Source organism: Abramis brama, assembly GCF_963993115.1.
Source record: "Abramis brama genome assembly, chromosome: 15".
Taxonomy (NCBI): domain Eukaryota; kingdom Metazoa; phylum Chordata; class Actinopteri; order Cypriniformes; family Leuciscidae; genus Abramis; species Abramis brama.
The window spans coordinates 31098870-31116079 of NC_139977.1; the positions used below are offsets into that span (position 1 = coordinate 31098870).

The 17210-nt window shown below is 37.7% G+C and overlaps 1 protein-coding gene across 1 annotated transcript in view; it reads left to right on the forward strand.

Moving 5' to 3' along the window:
• dym (dymeclin) overlaps window positions 1-15413 on the forward strand; it is a 79725-nt gene extending 64312 nt beyond the window's left edge. Inside the window, exons 16-17 of the mRNA XM_084136766.1 lie at window positions 827-940; window positions 13671-15413. Coding sequence (XP_083992892.1) covers window positions 827-940; window positions 13671-13820 — 264 coding nt within the window. The 3' untranslated portion in view covers window positions 13821-15413. The remainder of the gene's footprint in view (window positions 1-826; window positions 941-13670) is intronic.
• The last annotated feature ends 1797 nt before the right edge of the window (window positions 15414-17210 follow it).

Below are 17210 nucleotides of genomic sequence, written 5' to 3' on the forward strand. Positions count from 1 at the left end.
TTCTAAAATTCAGAAATCCAGTTGTCATGCTAGAAATAAGGACAGTAATTGTGCATATTAAAAAAAATTCGTACAAATGTCTTCAATTAGTTCTGATTATAATGGGTTCTGTTTGCTTTTTTCTGGTTTAGATATGGTTTTAGCTTTTTAATTTTATTTATTTAACCAGGAAGGTCCCATTGAGATACAATATCTCTTCTACCTGGGAGTCCTTTTGACACTCAGATGAGTAATGAAGATGTTTGATTATTGCTGTTAATTAATTCATCATTACATTGCATTCTGGGATATTGTATCACACACACTGTGCAAACATCATATTTTATAGCATTGCATTGATGTCATGGCATTAGCTGTGTTTACATCAACGAATTTTGGGATATCGCATCAAAAGCTGGATGGAAATACCAAGATGTGCATCATTTCTAAAAGGGTGCATAAAAACGTATGCACTCAATTGAGGCGGACCATTTTTTTTATCCGATGAAGATTTATGCATAAACCACGATTGATGGAAATATATATACCGAATAAATCCCTCAATGAGACTAACCAGCGGACCAATCGCATCGCACAGCATCTCAACTGTTGGTTTGGTCGTTCTGAAAAGTCTCTGTCATCAAAATTACTCGGTTTAATTCCCTCCCACATGCGTCTCACATGATTGCGTTCCCAAACACCAGCATCAGAACACAAGATATATATCATGACGGTGTTTATTGTGTCTAATCTGCCGCTCTGAGACACAAGTCATTTATGATGTACGTAAAAAGAGCCACAGTGACTGGCAACATAGCTCTTGACTGTGTGTATGTTTGTGTCTCAGGTGATTGGATTCTTCAGCCAGCGACTGGAGCAGGCAGGAAGTGACCTATCAGTGGAGAGAGTTCAAGAGGTCATCAAGAAAGGTGCTGTGGCCCTCCCTAAAGACCGTCTGAAGGTAAGCACACACATGAACTCATCTGCCCTGTCCACTTCTCCACCCATCTGACCTCTTCACTCTAATATTTGTTTTATTTTCAAAACAAAATATTTGTCTCTCTAAATATAGAACCGTGACATTTCACTTCCTCCTAGAGACAGGAAAACTAGTTCTTCTGAGATGCACTGGATTAAGAATTAATAATTCACCAGCTGACTGCATCACACAACCGCCATCTGTGCGCACACACATACATCAGGTGTTACCATGGTAAAAGTTATTAGTTTCATAAATAAATAATCATCCAAATAAATAATATTTCTAAACAACCGTGTGTTTTGCAGTATTTTATTGAAAAAAACAGTAGTAGTAGAATTTTTTTATTTTTAGTCCTGTTAAAAAACTATGTATATATTTCTATGTATATATTTTTTGTTTAAATATATATTTTTCAATTAAATTGTAATAATTAAATATATTTACTTACTAACTACTGCAAAACAACTATGTGTGTATATATATTCATTGAAAGAATAAGTATAAAAATATTTTTTAAATCATCATAAATATAATCAACACATGATTATTTTTTCCAGTTTAACGTGTAAATTCTTTTTATCTGTTTTTTTCCCATCATCCTTTGGCTAGCGTTACAATACATGATCACACTCTTATTCAAGCAAATGCTTTTAAACCATTCACAATGTTAAGACACAAAAGAGAAGGCTGGCACACGTCTGTGAATCTCCTGTCTGTGTGACACACACACACTCGTGCGCACAGAAAGCCGCTCCAGACAGCGCTTGAATGGACAAAAGCACACAGAATTATGCCAAAATGCCTGTTTTGTCGAGTATCCTCGCAAGCACAATTAAATTAGTAAAATGAAGACTTGAATGTATGTAAAGAGATGTGAAAAAATAGGATGTGCTTCAGATCCGCATCATCTGCGGCAGCTCTTAAAGTGACAGAAGCCTAATAAACCTGCAGCTGCGATGTCTGTCATTAATGTTAATCAAAGAACAAAAGACACTCACTGCTCTTGACTGAAAAACGTTTGCAGTAATCACTCACAAATACGAATACATTTTCATGCTATGCTGAGCCTTTCACTGGCCAGTGTTTGAGTTAGATGCTAAGTTACGGTATAAGTTTATCTTAAAGATAAATGATAGCTTTCAATTATGCTGTAATTCTGAATGCCTGTAATTAATGGCTAAAATTGAGAAAAAATTCTGTTTCATAGAGACATCAGTAGCAGTATTGGTGTATCAGTGATAGGGCTGTCACTTTACATTTGAAAATCGATTGCACAATGGATCGGACCAACCAACACAAGTTTCGATAATGAAAATAGGGAATCGATTTTAACGGCCTTCTCTCGGAGCGCGTCCAGCTCGACACGATACGCCCGCAGCGAACGCACGTCACACAGCAACTACAGGCTCTGACACACACACTTAACAGCAAATTATAGCCTACTTCTGCATAATGTGTCTCTTTCTACTACAAAAATGTGAATTCTGCTGGTATTCAGACAGTCTCAGGCATACAGATACAGATTCGGGCTACGGTCTACAATCACCTGTAGGCGAAATTTGTTTGACATTTCTAATGGTAAACACAGCCATGTTGAAGCCTGCAGTGATGTTTTTCATTGATGTTCTGGCAGTCCACTCTGCTTATTGTTTTTCGAGAATGTTGCACTCCTGTTTGTCATTGTGCACGAAACTTCACGCCAATAAATCATCAGGAATAATTCTCTTTACCCCCTCTTTACGTTCGTTCTAATGCCTGTTAGTTGTCCGTTGATTTGCCTATATTTGCCGTTTAAAATGGAAACGTCTTTAGACATGGAAAATCGATTTTACAATCGATTCAATGAACACTTATGTCTCAAATCAAACAGGATGCTTTCACAAAAGTCACAGCCCTAATCGGTAATGCCAAATGTGTATTTTTATGTATATTTATAACTCTAGCTGAATTTCTTTGGCAAACTTTACACTAAAGTTTTTTGTTCTTTAGCATTTGGCGACTGTTCATTTTGTACCTGCATGTAGAAGGTAAGTGAAGCTGTGCTGATACGAGAGTGAGCGGCGGGTGTGAACACGCGAGCAATCATGTTTGAGAGCGGGTCAGGCCTCATCTTCATTATCACAAACGACTCCTCCGGGGCCATCCATTACACTTTATAACACATGCGGGTAATGACATCTCCAGAAGAACAGGAAATCACACATATCTGTCTCTGATATACGGGCTAAAAGACTGGAATAAATCTGCAGCACGTGTCTCGTTACCTTCTTATCCTTACCCACAATCCCCTCTGATCCCCCTAAATCAGGGAAAAAGTGGCCGGTATGTGCCGTTCATCCGCCGTTTAATTGCGTGTTCTATCACATGTTCCGTGTTTCAGATATCACAGACAACATCCATCAGATTAATGGCCAGGCGAATGAGTTTGAGGGCCGATGGAGATCGTTAGACCTGAGAAACACCCGCAGACCTTCATGGATGGGCTGATGTATATTGTCTGGTCATTGCAAATCGTTCTCAGTGTGAACGCCATTATGAGGAAGACGTTCTTGTAACTGAATCTTTGAATGTTATGTGAAAGTTTTGTTTGAGACTTTAGCAACAAGTTGGGCTGGCCGTTATGTGACGGTATACACTGTGCAACTTGTAATAAGCTGCTTTGTAAACCAGACAGAACAGATTTGTTGTCTGTTAACGATTTAGTGAGGTTAACTAGTTTATCTGGATTATTTTTATTTTTTGTTAGTTTTGATATTTAGCAACAGCTTGCACAATAAAACCTGCTGAGAAACATCACGTCTGAGAAACATCACGTCTGAGAAACATCACGTCTGAGAAACATCCCCTTTCAAACACTTTCAGATGGGTGGCTTTGGCCTTTGTTGAGCTTTCAGTCTTGATTGTTGTGTTTTTAAGACAACGCAACTAATGTATATAGCGCCCTATATGTATAAATATGAATGTACATATGTGTTTAAGTGTGTGTGTGTGTATGTGTGTGTGTGTGTACACATGTATATATGTACACATACATATTGAGCAAGTTTATTTATGCAACACACTGACTAGTGATTTTAATATTGCATAGTCTTGCATCTCTAATTTCTACTAGGTTTTCTCTAGTAGTTTATTGGCGTGCATGTGCATTTCTGTTTGTGTGTGTGTGTGTTTGTGTGTTTGTTTGTGTGTTGGATTGTGTTTGTGTCCTGGGCGTCCCTAGGACTGGGAATGAAAAATTCTCGTCTAGACATCCAGACTCGTGTACACACACACACACACACACTCAAGCATGCAGTAGGCAACACTTATCAGAATCAGAGTCCCAAGAGAGCAACTGTGCGCTTGAGGGATGTTCCGTACCCTCGGTCCTGGTACAGACGGCCCTTATTCCACCACAAACACACACACAAAGGAAGCGTGAAGGGCCAGACTGCCTGTCTGCCCAGAGCTCTACCTCTTTCTGTCTCTCCTTTTTCTTTCTGTCTCTCTCTCTCTCTCTTTAGTGTTGAATAGGAGCTGCGACAGCCGTGTGTGACGTGGACGGAGTGACAGAGGCGGTGGAATTTGTTGTTTGGCCAGTGCGCTGGTGTGTGTGTTGCGTGGTGATAAGACAGAGACACCGTGGCTCCTGTGAGGGAGGACGACATCAGTGTAACACACACACACACATGCTTTCATAAAGGCTTTTGGATGCATTTTGAAATTCTTGGCTATGACATTTAACTAGTCATGAAAAAGACTGCTTTCTCAATCAGGGTTCTGCAGATTTTTCTGTTTTCTAATGCATTTAAAAGCTGAACTGACTTTTTTTATTTTGCTTTTGAATGGAGTCTCTTCTGCTCACCAAAGCTGCGTTTATTTGATCAAAAATACAGTGAAAACAAGAATATTGTGATAGATTATTGTAGTTTAAAATAACTGTTTTCTATATGAATGTATATTAAAATGTAATTTATTCCTGTGATCAAAGCTGTATTTTCAGCATCATTACTCCAGTCTTCAGTGTCACATGATCCTTCAGAAATCACTCTAATATGATGATTTGCTGCTCAAGAAACATTTATGATTATTATCAATGTTGAAAACAGTTGTGCATCCTTGCTGAATAAAAGTATACATTTCTTTAAAAAAGAAAGAAAAGAAAAGTCTTACTAACCCCAAATTATAATTCTGGTCCTTTTTTTGCTGGTCCTGGTCCTTTTGTAATTCTAAAGAAAAAAATCATAATCTCATCCCAAAATGTTTTGAATTTCATCCAAATCTAATGGGTTGCCAACTTTCTTCTTTTGTCTGATGTCACTACGGCCTTTATTTTGACTCTCATTATGGATATGCAATGTTCGCTTGTCACAATATATTCTTATCAGTGATTCAAGTGATTCATGTCTCTTTCTCAGTTTGTGTGTGTTTAATATATGTGTGTTTGATTTTGCCCCATTTTAATGTAAAATCATCTGCGTCCATTTCCCCTGTGTGTGTGAGCAGACCGATCTGTGTGTGTGTTAGTGAGCTGTTTCTGCTCTGAGGCTCCGACTGCTGCAAACCAGGGCCAAGCCGACTGGCGACCTTGGAGCTCAGCCAACCATGAGCCAATTCTGCCCGGGCTCTGTCTGGCCCTTCTCTTCCCAGGAAACACTGGGGCCCCTCTCTGTGTGTGTGTGTGTGTGTGTGTGTGTGTGTGTGTGTGTGTGTGTGTGTGTGTGTGTGTGTGTGTGTGTGTGTGTGTGTGTGTGTGTTTGAGAACTGAGAAGAGAACAGTTTGACGCAAGACTTCAGTTCAGAGAACATCTAAGAGTTTAAATAGCTCTGGGTTTTCATCTGCCCTCAGTGGGACTCATATGTACTCTGACATGAAGCTGATACTCAGCGCCTGTTTATTTCCTGGTTCATTTGAGTCACTTCATGATGAAGACGTTTTATTTGTATGCCATCAACAAGTTTAAATTCTGCAATGTGCTGTAATTCAAAGAATTACATGATATTGGATTGAGATTTTAAAGATATTTTGTTAGCTTTCAAAAGTTAATTTTTTTTCTTTATTATAATTTTTTATTTATTGTAATAAAAAAAAAAATAGAAAAAAAAAATATATATATAAAGCGCTATATAAATATATATAATTTATCTAATTATAAATTACAAATTATATATATATATATATATATATATATATATAATATAGTTATGTAATATTTATATCTTTTTTGTTTCCTTTTTTATTGCTTTCATAAAAATTAAGCGCAGTTTACCCAAGATTAACACTGAATTCTCTTTTGAATTTATTTATACATTTTTATCAGATTTCCATTAGGGCAATACAATAATATTTAACTTTTATGAAATAAAATTACTATAATAAGCATGAAATAAATACTAATAAATAAATACATGAAGTATAAATACATTGAGAATTATTTTATTTTTTTCATAATGAGACTTGGATTATTACTTTTCACTAAAATGTGAATTTGGGGGAAATGTGCTTAATTGACGGAAATATTGTCACAATATTAAAAAATATATATATTTTCAGCAAGAAATCGTAATTCTTTCTTTAGATTTTAGGGACAAATTTGACAAAAGGGAAGTTCTTGACATGTTCTTGACACATTGACCCGTAAAGTTTGTGAAAACAATAAAGAATGAACTAAACTAATCGTTCATTAATCGTCCCCCGTCATTCTGAAAGTCGTTGACCTTGTGACCCGGAGTCCCTCATCACGCGAGTCGCTTCATGTCCTCCCACGTGTGACAGACCGGGTCCGTGTGCTTGTATGGCGTCTGAAAGGAACAGACAGACTTTGACCGGCCATGAATAGAGCCGCAGTGTAGCCGAGCCAGCAGACCCGGAGTCAGCGAGTCCAGCCAAGTTCTGAGCCCTTTCTGTGGAGTCAGATATGAAAGCGCTTCAATACAGCCTCTGTCTTTCACAATGAGAGCGCTGGGGAATATGATAGGATGCTGATGCATTATTAACGCCGATGGGCAGCTTACCTGCTGTCGATTGGCCTGCGACTCACCTGAGCGCTGGCTTGGGTCGGCTCGGGTTGATTGGGGTTGGGTCAGATCGCTGTTGATGGACCCGCCACCTCGCAGCTGCTGGTTTTGCCCGGGACGGCCAATCTCCAGGCGTTTCCTGCATATTTTATGTAGGATATTGTAAGTGTTTGGTTGAGGTGGATCATGCTTGGGTTGTGTTGGCTTGTCTAGTCACGGCTCGATTCCTGTAGCTGTTCAAACCGGCAGCTGTCTGATTGAATACTATCACTCTAATGATTGAGATGCACACTACCATTCAGAAGTTTGCGGTCTGTGAGAGTGAAGTCTCTTCTGCTCACCAAAGCTGCATTTATTTGATCAAAAATACAGTAAAAACAGTAATATTGTGAAATATTACAATTTTAAGTAACTTTTCTTTGTGAATATATGTTCAAATGTAATTTACTCCTGTGATCAAAGCTGTATTTTCAGCATCCAGTCTTCAGCGTCACATGATCCTTCAGAAATTATTCTAATATGATGATTTGTGGCTCAAGAAACATTTCTGATTATTATTCAGATAAATACCGCTGTGGTGAGCATAAGAGACTTCTTTTGAAAACCGACCCCAAACTTTTGAAGAGTAGTGAACACAGTAATGTAGAAATCTTAGAAGGTTTGCAGGGTGTTGATCATTCAAAACGTACACTGTAGCTTAAATTAACCTGTTTAATTCCTATATCTTAAAACGTAAAGCGCATAGCACTAGCAATGCCAACGTCATGCGTTCGATTCCCAGAGAATGAGTCGCTTTGGATAAAAGCATCTGCCCAATTCATAAATGTAAATACTCTGCCCATTTATGTCTAGAGTTAACAACAAATTTAGGTTACACTTTATTTTAAGGTGTCATTGTTACAGTGTAATTATATATTTAAGTACTGAGTAATATTAAGCAACTACATGTACTTACTATAGGGTTAGGGTAGGATTAGGGTTTGGTTGAGGGTTAGTTGCATGTAATTATGCATAATTTACTGTTATTTCTATGGTAAGGACATGTAACATGTAACAAGGACACTGTAAAATAAAGTGTTACCCAAATTTATTTTATTGTCACTGAGATACTGTTATAGTTTTAATCATACTTTCATTTAGTTTTTAATTTTTTAATTTTATGTTTTAGTCATTTTGTTTGCGGTTTTGGCATTTTTATTATTTTGTAATTTATTTATTATTAATTTTTATTTTAGTATATCAAGTTAAAATAAATTAAAATGAGAAATATTGCCTTTGCAACTAGCTAAAATAAAATAAGTTTAAGTTTTTTATTTTCTTTCAGTTAATGTTTATCTCAAGTAACGGAAATGTTTTTATGGTTTTGGTTTTAGGGGCCGTTTACACGACACCGTTTACAAATGAAAAGGAAAACCTTTTATGCGTTATTTTTATTGCACAATTCATTTTGGCCGTTCATTTACGCAATAATGGCGTTTTGGGGGCCTGAAAGCGTGAACATTTGAAAACGCGTTTCAAAGTGCAAGGTTTTGCCTTTACCGTCTTCATGTAAACAACAAAAACGTGAATTTGTGAAAACGGTGATATCACGTTCACGCATGTATATTACGCGTTCAAGGGGTGTTTCTTGACAAAGTGACTCCGCCCACTACTGGTCTGGCATGCACAATACAGCCTTTTTAGTCATTTTCGCAGATCTGTGTGAACGGGGATCGTTTTGACAATGTTGTCATCTGTTTTTAGTACATTGTTGTCATGTAAACACACCGTTAGTTAACTATAATAACCCTGGTGACCAAGCACTATTCCTTTTTGTTTGTGACATTTCATTGGACATAATATCAGATAAATAAAAGAATGAATCAGAATGAGCGGAAACGTTTTTCTCATTTATTCTCTGCCAAGGCTCTGGTTTATAGTGTCCTAATTTGCTAGTGAAATCGAATGATTTGCGGGAACGTCATGGCTGTAGCGCAGGTAGCATGAAGAATAATTGTGCAATTTAGCAGCACATGCAAATAAGACAGACACACAAACACACATGCTTTTGCTTGTGAGAGCACACAATGTTGGACAACTTGTGGCTGTCACTAAATCTCCACGACTTCAAGAATGACCATATGATTAAAATCATATAAAGAAAATAACAAATGAATAAAAAAAGAGAAGTTAGAGTGAAATGTGCATAATTGTCATGAAACTAATAATAAAAAGAAAAAGGAATTAAATATATATATTTTAAACATTTATATGTAAATATCTATTTATATGATATTATACTTGAAATGTTTCAGAATGATTTCGTAGGATGATTATTCTTTAATATTTGCATATTAAAGAATAACATTGTGTATTATTTAGACTTTTAGGGTCCACGTTACGGATGTATACAAGAAAATATATTTTTAAAAATAATAATAATGTTTTGCCTTTTTTCAACACGATGCACAAATGCATGAATCAGATTAATACTGTCCTTTCTGTGGCATCAATTCGCACACCAGTGTCCATTTCTGCGATAAATCACTTGGCCATTAATCTTATTCATATTAATTTGCATGATTCAAAGCTCATATTAAATACGTTAAATCCACAAAGAACTTATAAGACACACTGTTTTGTTTGTTTGAAAGGCTGTGTTTGCATGTGCCGTCGAGTTTGCATGTGTTTTTATGCATGCAAACCTTTAGTCTGAAACAAAGCTCTGAATATCTTTCTAAGTTTCACTGCCTCAAACTCAAATTTCAGTGACAACATCTTCCACGGAGTTGCTCATTGCAGCAGCCGTTGAAAAGCGGCGTTTCACCAGCCTCCTCTTTTTTTTCTTCTTCTTCTTTTTTTTTTTTTTTGCACTGATGGGAAATGACAGCATTTGTTTGCAGAATCGCTCCAGGGGAACTGTAAAGTTACAGTGAAAGGGGTTCCTTCATGTCTTCTGGGCTTCTTTTCCTCCATGGCCTCTGAAAAGAGCGGAAGGAGGATTTCTGTGGTACTACAAATTAAGCCAAGAACGGTGTTACTCAGAGCCACAGACAGACATCTTCCTGTTTCTGAAAGTCCTGTTGGCGGCCTAAAGTCAGACTACATGTTTGAGAGCTTCCTGTGGGCTGGAGTCAGCTGTGGTGTTTGTTTAGAGATGGATCAGAGGTCATTGATACCGAACAACAGGAACAGCGGCCGTAGTTAGCCAGTCAAGGCTGCACCGAGAGCTTTTAGTGCAGAACTGAAGAACTTTAGGTGTAACTTTTTAAAATCTCCACTGTGAAATTGTGGAGCAGGACTTTATCCATTAGCATTTGACTGGATTGTGATGGAAAGATGTTTTGTTAGGTTAAAAGTTAGTTGTTGTATAATGTTAATTATTGTTCAAATTATTGTAATTTTTAACAACACATTTTATAGATTTAATTTGATATGGATGAATGGTTTGATAGATGGATGGATGGATGGTTTGATATATGGATGGAGGGATGGTTGAATGTTGGATGGAGGGATGGATGGATGGATGGATGGTTGGATGGATGGATGGTTGGATGGATGGTTGGGTGGATGGTTTGATATATGGATGGATGGATGTATGGATGGAGGGTTGGATGGATGGTTTGGATGGTTTGAAATATGTTGGATGGAGTGATGGATGGAGGGTTGGATGGATGGATATATGGATGGAGGGATGGATGGTTTGATGGATGGTTTGAAATATGTTGGATGGAGTGATGGAGGGATGGATGGTTGGATGGATGGATGGATGGATGGATGGAGTGATGGATGGATGGATGGTTTGATATATGGATGGAGGGATGGTTGGATGGATGGATGGATGGATGGTTGGATGGATGGTTGGGTGGATGGTTTGATATATGGATGGATGGATGTATGGATGGAGGGTTGGATGGATGGTTTGGATGGTTTGAAATATGTTGGATGGAGTGATGGATGGAGGGTTGGATGGATGGATATATGGATGGAGGGATGGATGGTTTGATGGATGGTTTGAAATATGTTGGATGGAGTGATGGAGGGATGGATGGTTGGATGGATGGATGGATGGATGGAGTGATGGATGGATGGATGGTTTGATATATGGATGGAGGGATGGTTGGATGGATGGATGGATGGATGGTTTAATGTTGGATGGATGGATGGATGGATGGATGGATGGATGGATGGATGGATGGTTTAATGTTGGATGGATGGATGGATGGATGGATGGATGGTTTGATATATGGATGGAGGGATGGTTGAATGTTGGATGGATGGATGGATGGTTTAATGTTGGATGGATGGATGGATGGATGGATGGTTGAATGTTGGATGGATGGTTGGATGGATGGTTGGATGGATGGTTGGGTGGATGGTTTGATATATGGATGGATGGATGGATGGATGGAGGGTTGGATGGATGGTTTGGATGGTTTGAAATATGTTGGATGGAGTGATGGATGGATGGATGGATGGATGGAGGGTTGGATGGATGGTTTGGATGGTTTGAAATATGTTGGATGGAGTGATGGATGGATGGATGGATGGATGGATGGATGGATGGATGGATATATGGATGGAGGGATGGATGGTTTGATGGATGGTTTGAAATATGTTGGATGGAGTGATGGAGGGATGGATGGTTGGATGGATGGATGGATGGATGGAGTGATGGATGGATGGATGGATGGTTTGATATATGGATGGAGGGATGGTTGGATGGATGGATGGATGGATGGTTTAATGTTGGATGGATGGATGGATGGATGGATGGTTTAATGTTGGATGGATGGATGGATGGATGGATGGTTTAATGTTGGATGGATGGATGGATGGATGGTTTAATGTTGGATGGATGGATGGATGGATGGATGGTTTAATGTTGGATGGATGGATGGATGGATGGATGGATGGTTTAATGTTGGATGGATGGATGGATGGATGGATGGATGGTTTGATATATGGATGGATGGATGGATATATGGATGGAGGGATGGATGGATGGTTTGATGGATGGTTTGAAATATGTTGGATGGATGGATGGATGGATGGTTTGATATATGTTGGATGGAGTGATGGATGGATGGATAGAAAGATTTATGGAGTGATGGATGGATAGAGTGATGGATGGATGGATGGATAGGTTACAAAGTTCAATTTAAATTTATTGTAATTTTATTTTATTTTTTTAAGAATTATGAACTATAACGATAAAGATCTAGTTCTAAAAATCATTGTGATTCATCTCGAAGCTTATAGGTTTGGATCAAGCCTGAGAATTATTGAATATAAAAGGAATGATGGGAAAATACTTCCAAGGCCGAGGCGTCTGTAAACGTAGACGCTCACGGTTGTGCTGTGTGTGTGAGGAACTCAACCCCTTCGGTTAGCTAACACACACACACCTCCTCACGCTGATTAGCACACAGGAGACGGCCGCTAGCGTCTCGGGTAGTAGCGCTGCGTATCGCTTTACCAGGGGTTAAGAGGGTTGTATTTAAACATGAAAAGCAGCGTCTGAGGTGTTCCCGTCCGTCATATAATCAATCAAACTCAAGTGTATTTACCTCACAGGTGGATGGAATTACACCTGCGTCAAAACTGCAGCCGCTTCACCTGAAATCAGATAACACACGCGGATCTGTGTTCACCGCGCTTTAAAGACATGGCTCCACTCATGATGAAGGCTTATTTACACTCTTCATTTGCACTCGCTCCTTTCTTGAAACTTTTTACATATGCAATAATAACAGAACTTTTAAGACTTTAAAAACATCTGTGCGTGTGTGATGTTACACTAAGTCACATTAAATCAAAACTGACTTGATTGGCATTCTTGGTCATTGTGAACGAAGCATCAGTGCGTGTTAGTCTAAAGAACAAATATTTATTATCATAATCTTTCTTCAAAATGAGACTTTACATAAGTTAAATCGATTGCAAATGACTAAATAAAAAAAAAACTTTAACTGAAATAAGTTTAATACTTGAAGTTGAAGCATTACAATTACTAAAATGGAAATTAAAATAAATAAAATATAAAAATATGAATGAATGAATACTATAAAATATATAAATCTTTTTTATAAATTGCGAAATATAAAGTCTCAACTGCAAATTATAAAGTCAGAATTACGAGATATAAGCTCGAAATTAAAAAAAATCATCAAAAGACTGCAGACTTGCAGAATTGCAAACTGTAAACTCACAAAATGTGAGAGAAAAAGTTGCAATTATCTTTTTTTATTATTATTCCGTTTTTAAAAAATAAAATAAAAAATATTTGAAATACAAGCTTCCATATTAATGGTAGTTCAGGTGTATTTACAAAAATAATTTATTGAATCAAATAAGTTTTTTTTTTACTTTTTTGTCTTTTTTTTTTTTTTAATTAATCAACTTCTTCTGAAGGCAAGATTTCTGAAATCATTTAATGCACTTTGTCAAATATTCTTGAAAACAATAATAAAGACTATAATAGAATATAAATCATCCTCAAATAACACTGATGTCAATGAGCTTTTGGACTTGTTTTCTGAAAAGACATTTGAGTGAATGAATCTTGAAGCGTGAGCAAATATTATGTCTTAATGGTTGCTGAGGTTTTTCACTTTTGAAGTCAACGTTTTGGCTGCTGGATGATTTATTTAAGGATGCACTGTTTTGTTTTAACATTTTATCAGCAGTTTGTAACTCAGTGTGTGTGTGTGTGTGTGTGATCCTCATGCAGATATTTCCGGAGCTGAAGTTTAAATACGTGGAGGAAGAGCAGCCTGAGGATTTCTTCATCCCGTACGTCTGGTCTCTGGTCTTTAACTCTGGAGTCGGTCTGCACTGGAACTCTCAGGGCATCGAGCTGTTCAGCATGGACTCGCCCTGATGGAGGACGCGGGACGTCTGTTCAGGTGTCTGTGTGTGTGTGTGTGTGTGTGTGCGCTCGTGCAGCTCAAGTGCCTACGTACGGCTCGCGCGTCGTCATATCCAAACCCTGAGCTTCCGTCCTCCTCACACCATTCAAAGGGCAAACATGCACGGACACCCACCGCCGGATGCACTGGATTCTGGGAATGGTACGATTTGGGGTTTCAGTCACAGGACTGATGTAGCTAAAACACTTCGGTTGATGGTGATAATCATTTGCTTGTTTTCTTGTTTCTGTTCAGATTTATGGATTTGGTCACATGTAGGGAAAATGAGTAAAAGCAAAAAATTTCTTGACTAAAGGTGAACATTAATAACACTTTGCGAAGATACTTTGACCCCATTAAGAATTATTATTATTAATGAGCTGATTATTATGCACAGCTTCTTCACATATCACAATATGTAGTAAGTTACAAAATAAATCATATTTGACAATTTCTGGCTTGTTTTATATGTAGGATGCTTTGCTGTTTTATATTAATTTATTTATTGCCATTATGTTTTGTTCATCGTACCCATATATAATCTACATCTGAGCATCTGCACAAAGAAAAACCAAAACCTTTATTTATATACATGTATGCATGTATGTGTGTGTGTGTGTGTGTATGTATATATATATATATATATATATATATATATATACATACATACATGCATACATACATACACTTAAGAGAGCATATTGCATTTAAGTGATTTTCTAAGCATAATATAAATGATAATATTTAGATACTTGTGTAATAACATACGCAACTTTCCCATGTAAATGCAGTTTAGTGTATGATTTATGTACATTATAGATTCAGATAATTGCATGTACATTATTGTATAGACAACTACACACTGCATTTGTTGCATTGCTGTTTGTTTCCCCAGTTTTTGTTTTCATATATTTTAGGTAGAGAGATGGACAATCTTTCCTGACGGATTATATAATTAATAGACCGTAGGGCAGATATTTCCCAGCGCCCCGTTACTGGAGATCATCTTAGGTCTTATTACGTCCCTGTTACATTACATCACAAACTTAAAGCTTAAAGGGCCCATATTTATGTTTATGCTATTTTTATTAATTTGTTGAGTTTTCTTTGTGGATCTTTATAGGAACTAATTTTTTGTTGTTGGGTGAATTTTTTTTTTTTTTTGTATTTACATTGAATTTTATATTTAATGTTTAATATGTATGATTATTTCCCCCTGTATCTTGCATAGCATCTGTTTATTTTTTGTCTTTTTTTACATTAGCATATTTATGTAAAATGTAATGAGAAAGATTATTAAAAAAAAACTAAAAACAAAGAAAGAATATTACATTTTGTTTTTACTGTAAGTTAAGGCTGTTGGAAATGAATTGTTGAGTGTTTACATATGTAATGAAACTGGATCAGGACTCACTTCTGTTTCAGATTCACCAGTCATTTAAAACAACAGCTTGGTTTGACTGCATCTTTGAGGAGTTTTGTTTGCATTAGTTATGATTGTTTCAGATTAAGTCTTTCTACAGTGTGAAATACCACCAATAAAAACAACAAATCTCCAGTTATAATTTTGGACATTCTTGTGATTCTTTAAAGCACATGTGATTCATATGAGTGTGTCTTCGGAGAAAATGAAAGTGAAAGACCCTCGGTCACTCTTGTGTGCTTTCCATTACAGAATAAATGAATCGTGGGAGGCAAAAACGCCTGTGAAAGGAATGCCATCAGTAGTTGAAATCTTTTCTGAGATGCTTCATCCGCACGTCAGTATAATCGTGTATGGGACGGGTCAGTGCAATATGAACAAAACATTACTTGATTCAAAGTAATAGATTTTAAAATGCTCCGTTATGCTTTTTTGAATTCCTTTCATGCGGCCGACTAATAGGTCAGCAAAGTTTTAAATATCAAAAGTTCACGACAAATAAAGTTAATGTCTCCTGAAAGAATAAATTTCGAACTGCTAAAAATTAATGCTGGGCCATCTGACCAATCAGAGCAGAGTAGACCAATCACAACAGACTGAGCCATCTGACCAATCAGAGCAGAGTAGACCAATCACAACAGACTGAGCCATCTGACCAATCAGAGCAGAGTAGACCAATCACAACAGACTGAGCCATCTGACCAATCAGAGCAGAGTAGACCAATCACAACAGACTGAACCATCTGACCAATCAGAGCAGAGTAGACCAATCACAACAGACTGGGCCATCTGACCAATCAGAGCAGAGTAGACCAATCACAACAGACTGAGCCAACTGACCAATCAGAGCAGAGTAGACCAATCACAACAGACTGGGCCATCTGACCAATCAGAGCAGAGTTGACCAATCACAACAGACTGGGCCATCTGACCAATCAGAGAAGAGTAGACCAATCACAACAGACTGGGCCATCTGACCAATCAGAGCAGAGTAGACCAATCACAACAGACTGGGCCATCTGACCAATCAGAGCAGAGTTGACCAATCACAACAGACTGGGCCATCTGACCAATCAGAGAAGAGTAGACCAATCACAACAGACTGGGCCATCTGACCAATCAGAGCAGAGTAGACCAATCACAACAGACTGAGCCATCTGACCAATCAGAGCAGAGTAGACCAATCACAACAGACTGGGCCATCTGACCAATCAGAGCAGAGTAGACCAATCACAACAGACTGAGCCAACTGACCAATCAGAGCAGAGTAGACCAATCACAACAGACTGGGCCATCTGACCAATCAGAGCAGAGTAGACCAATCACAACAGACTGGGTCAACTGACCAATCAGAGCAGAGTAGACCAATCACAACAGACTGGGCCATCTGACCAATCAGAGCAGAGAAAGCTTGTATTAAGGAGGGGTTTAGAGAGACTGAATCTTGGAATAAACTGTTTTCAGACTCTTTGAGAAATTAAGTGACACTGCAATGTATATTATGGGAAAATTAAAGTGTTTTTTGACCTTGTATGCATGTTAATGTATAGGAGACTCCAAAAACAAAATTATGATCCTTTTAAATGGCACAATAGGGGCACTTTAAAAAAAAAAAAAAAGCTTGTTTGTGAGTGTTTTAAAAGAACTATGTTTATTTGTTTTTTTAATAAATACTCTGTCTAATCTAAAATGAAGTGAATGAATGAAAGTCTTAAAGTTTTTTTTTCATTGTAAGTGCCCGTTGCCGTTAAAACGAGTGGTTTAAGAGATAAAAGCTGACAGGGTTTGGCCGTGCTGCTTGTGTTGTTCTGCAGGAATGCACAGGAAGACGCCGTTTACTGTAATTACAGCTCGCACAGAAAGAGAATTTCCATCAGAAACACTGTGTGTTTGTCAAAGCATTCATACAGTACAGAGTCCGGTGGAGCGTTCAGTCACA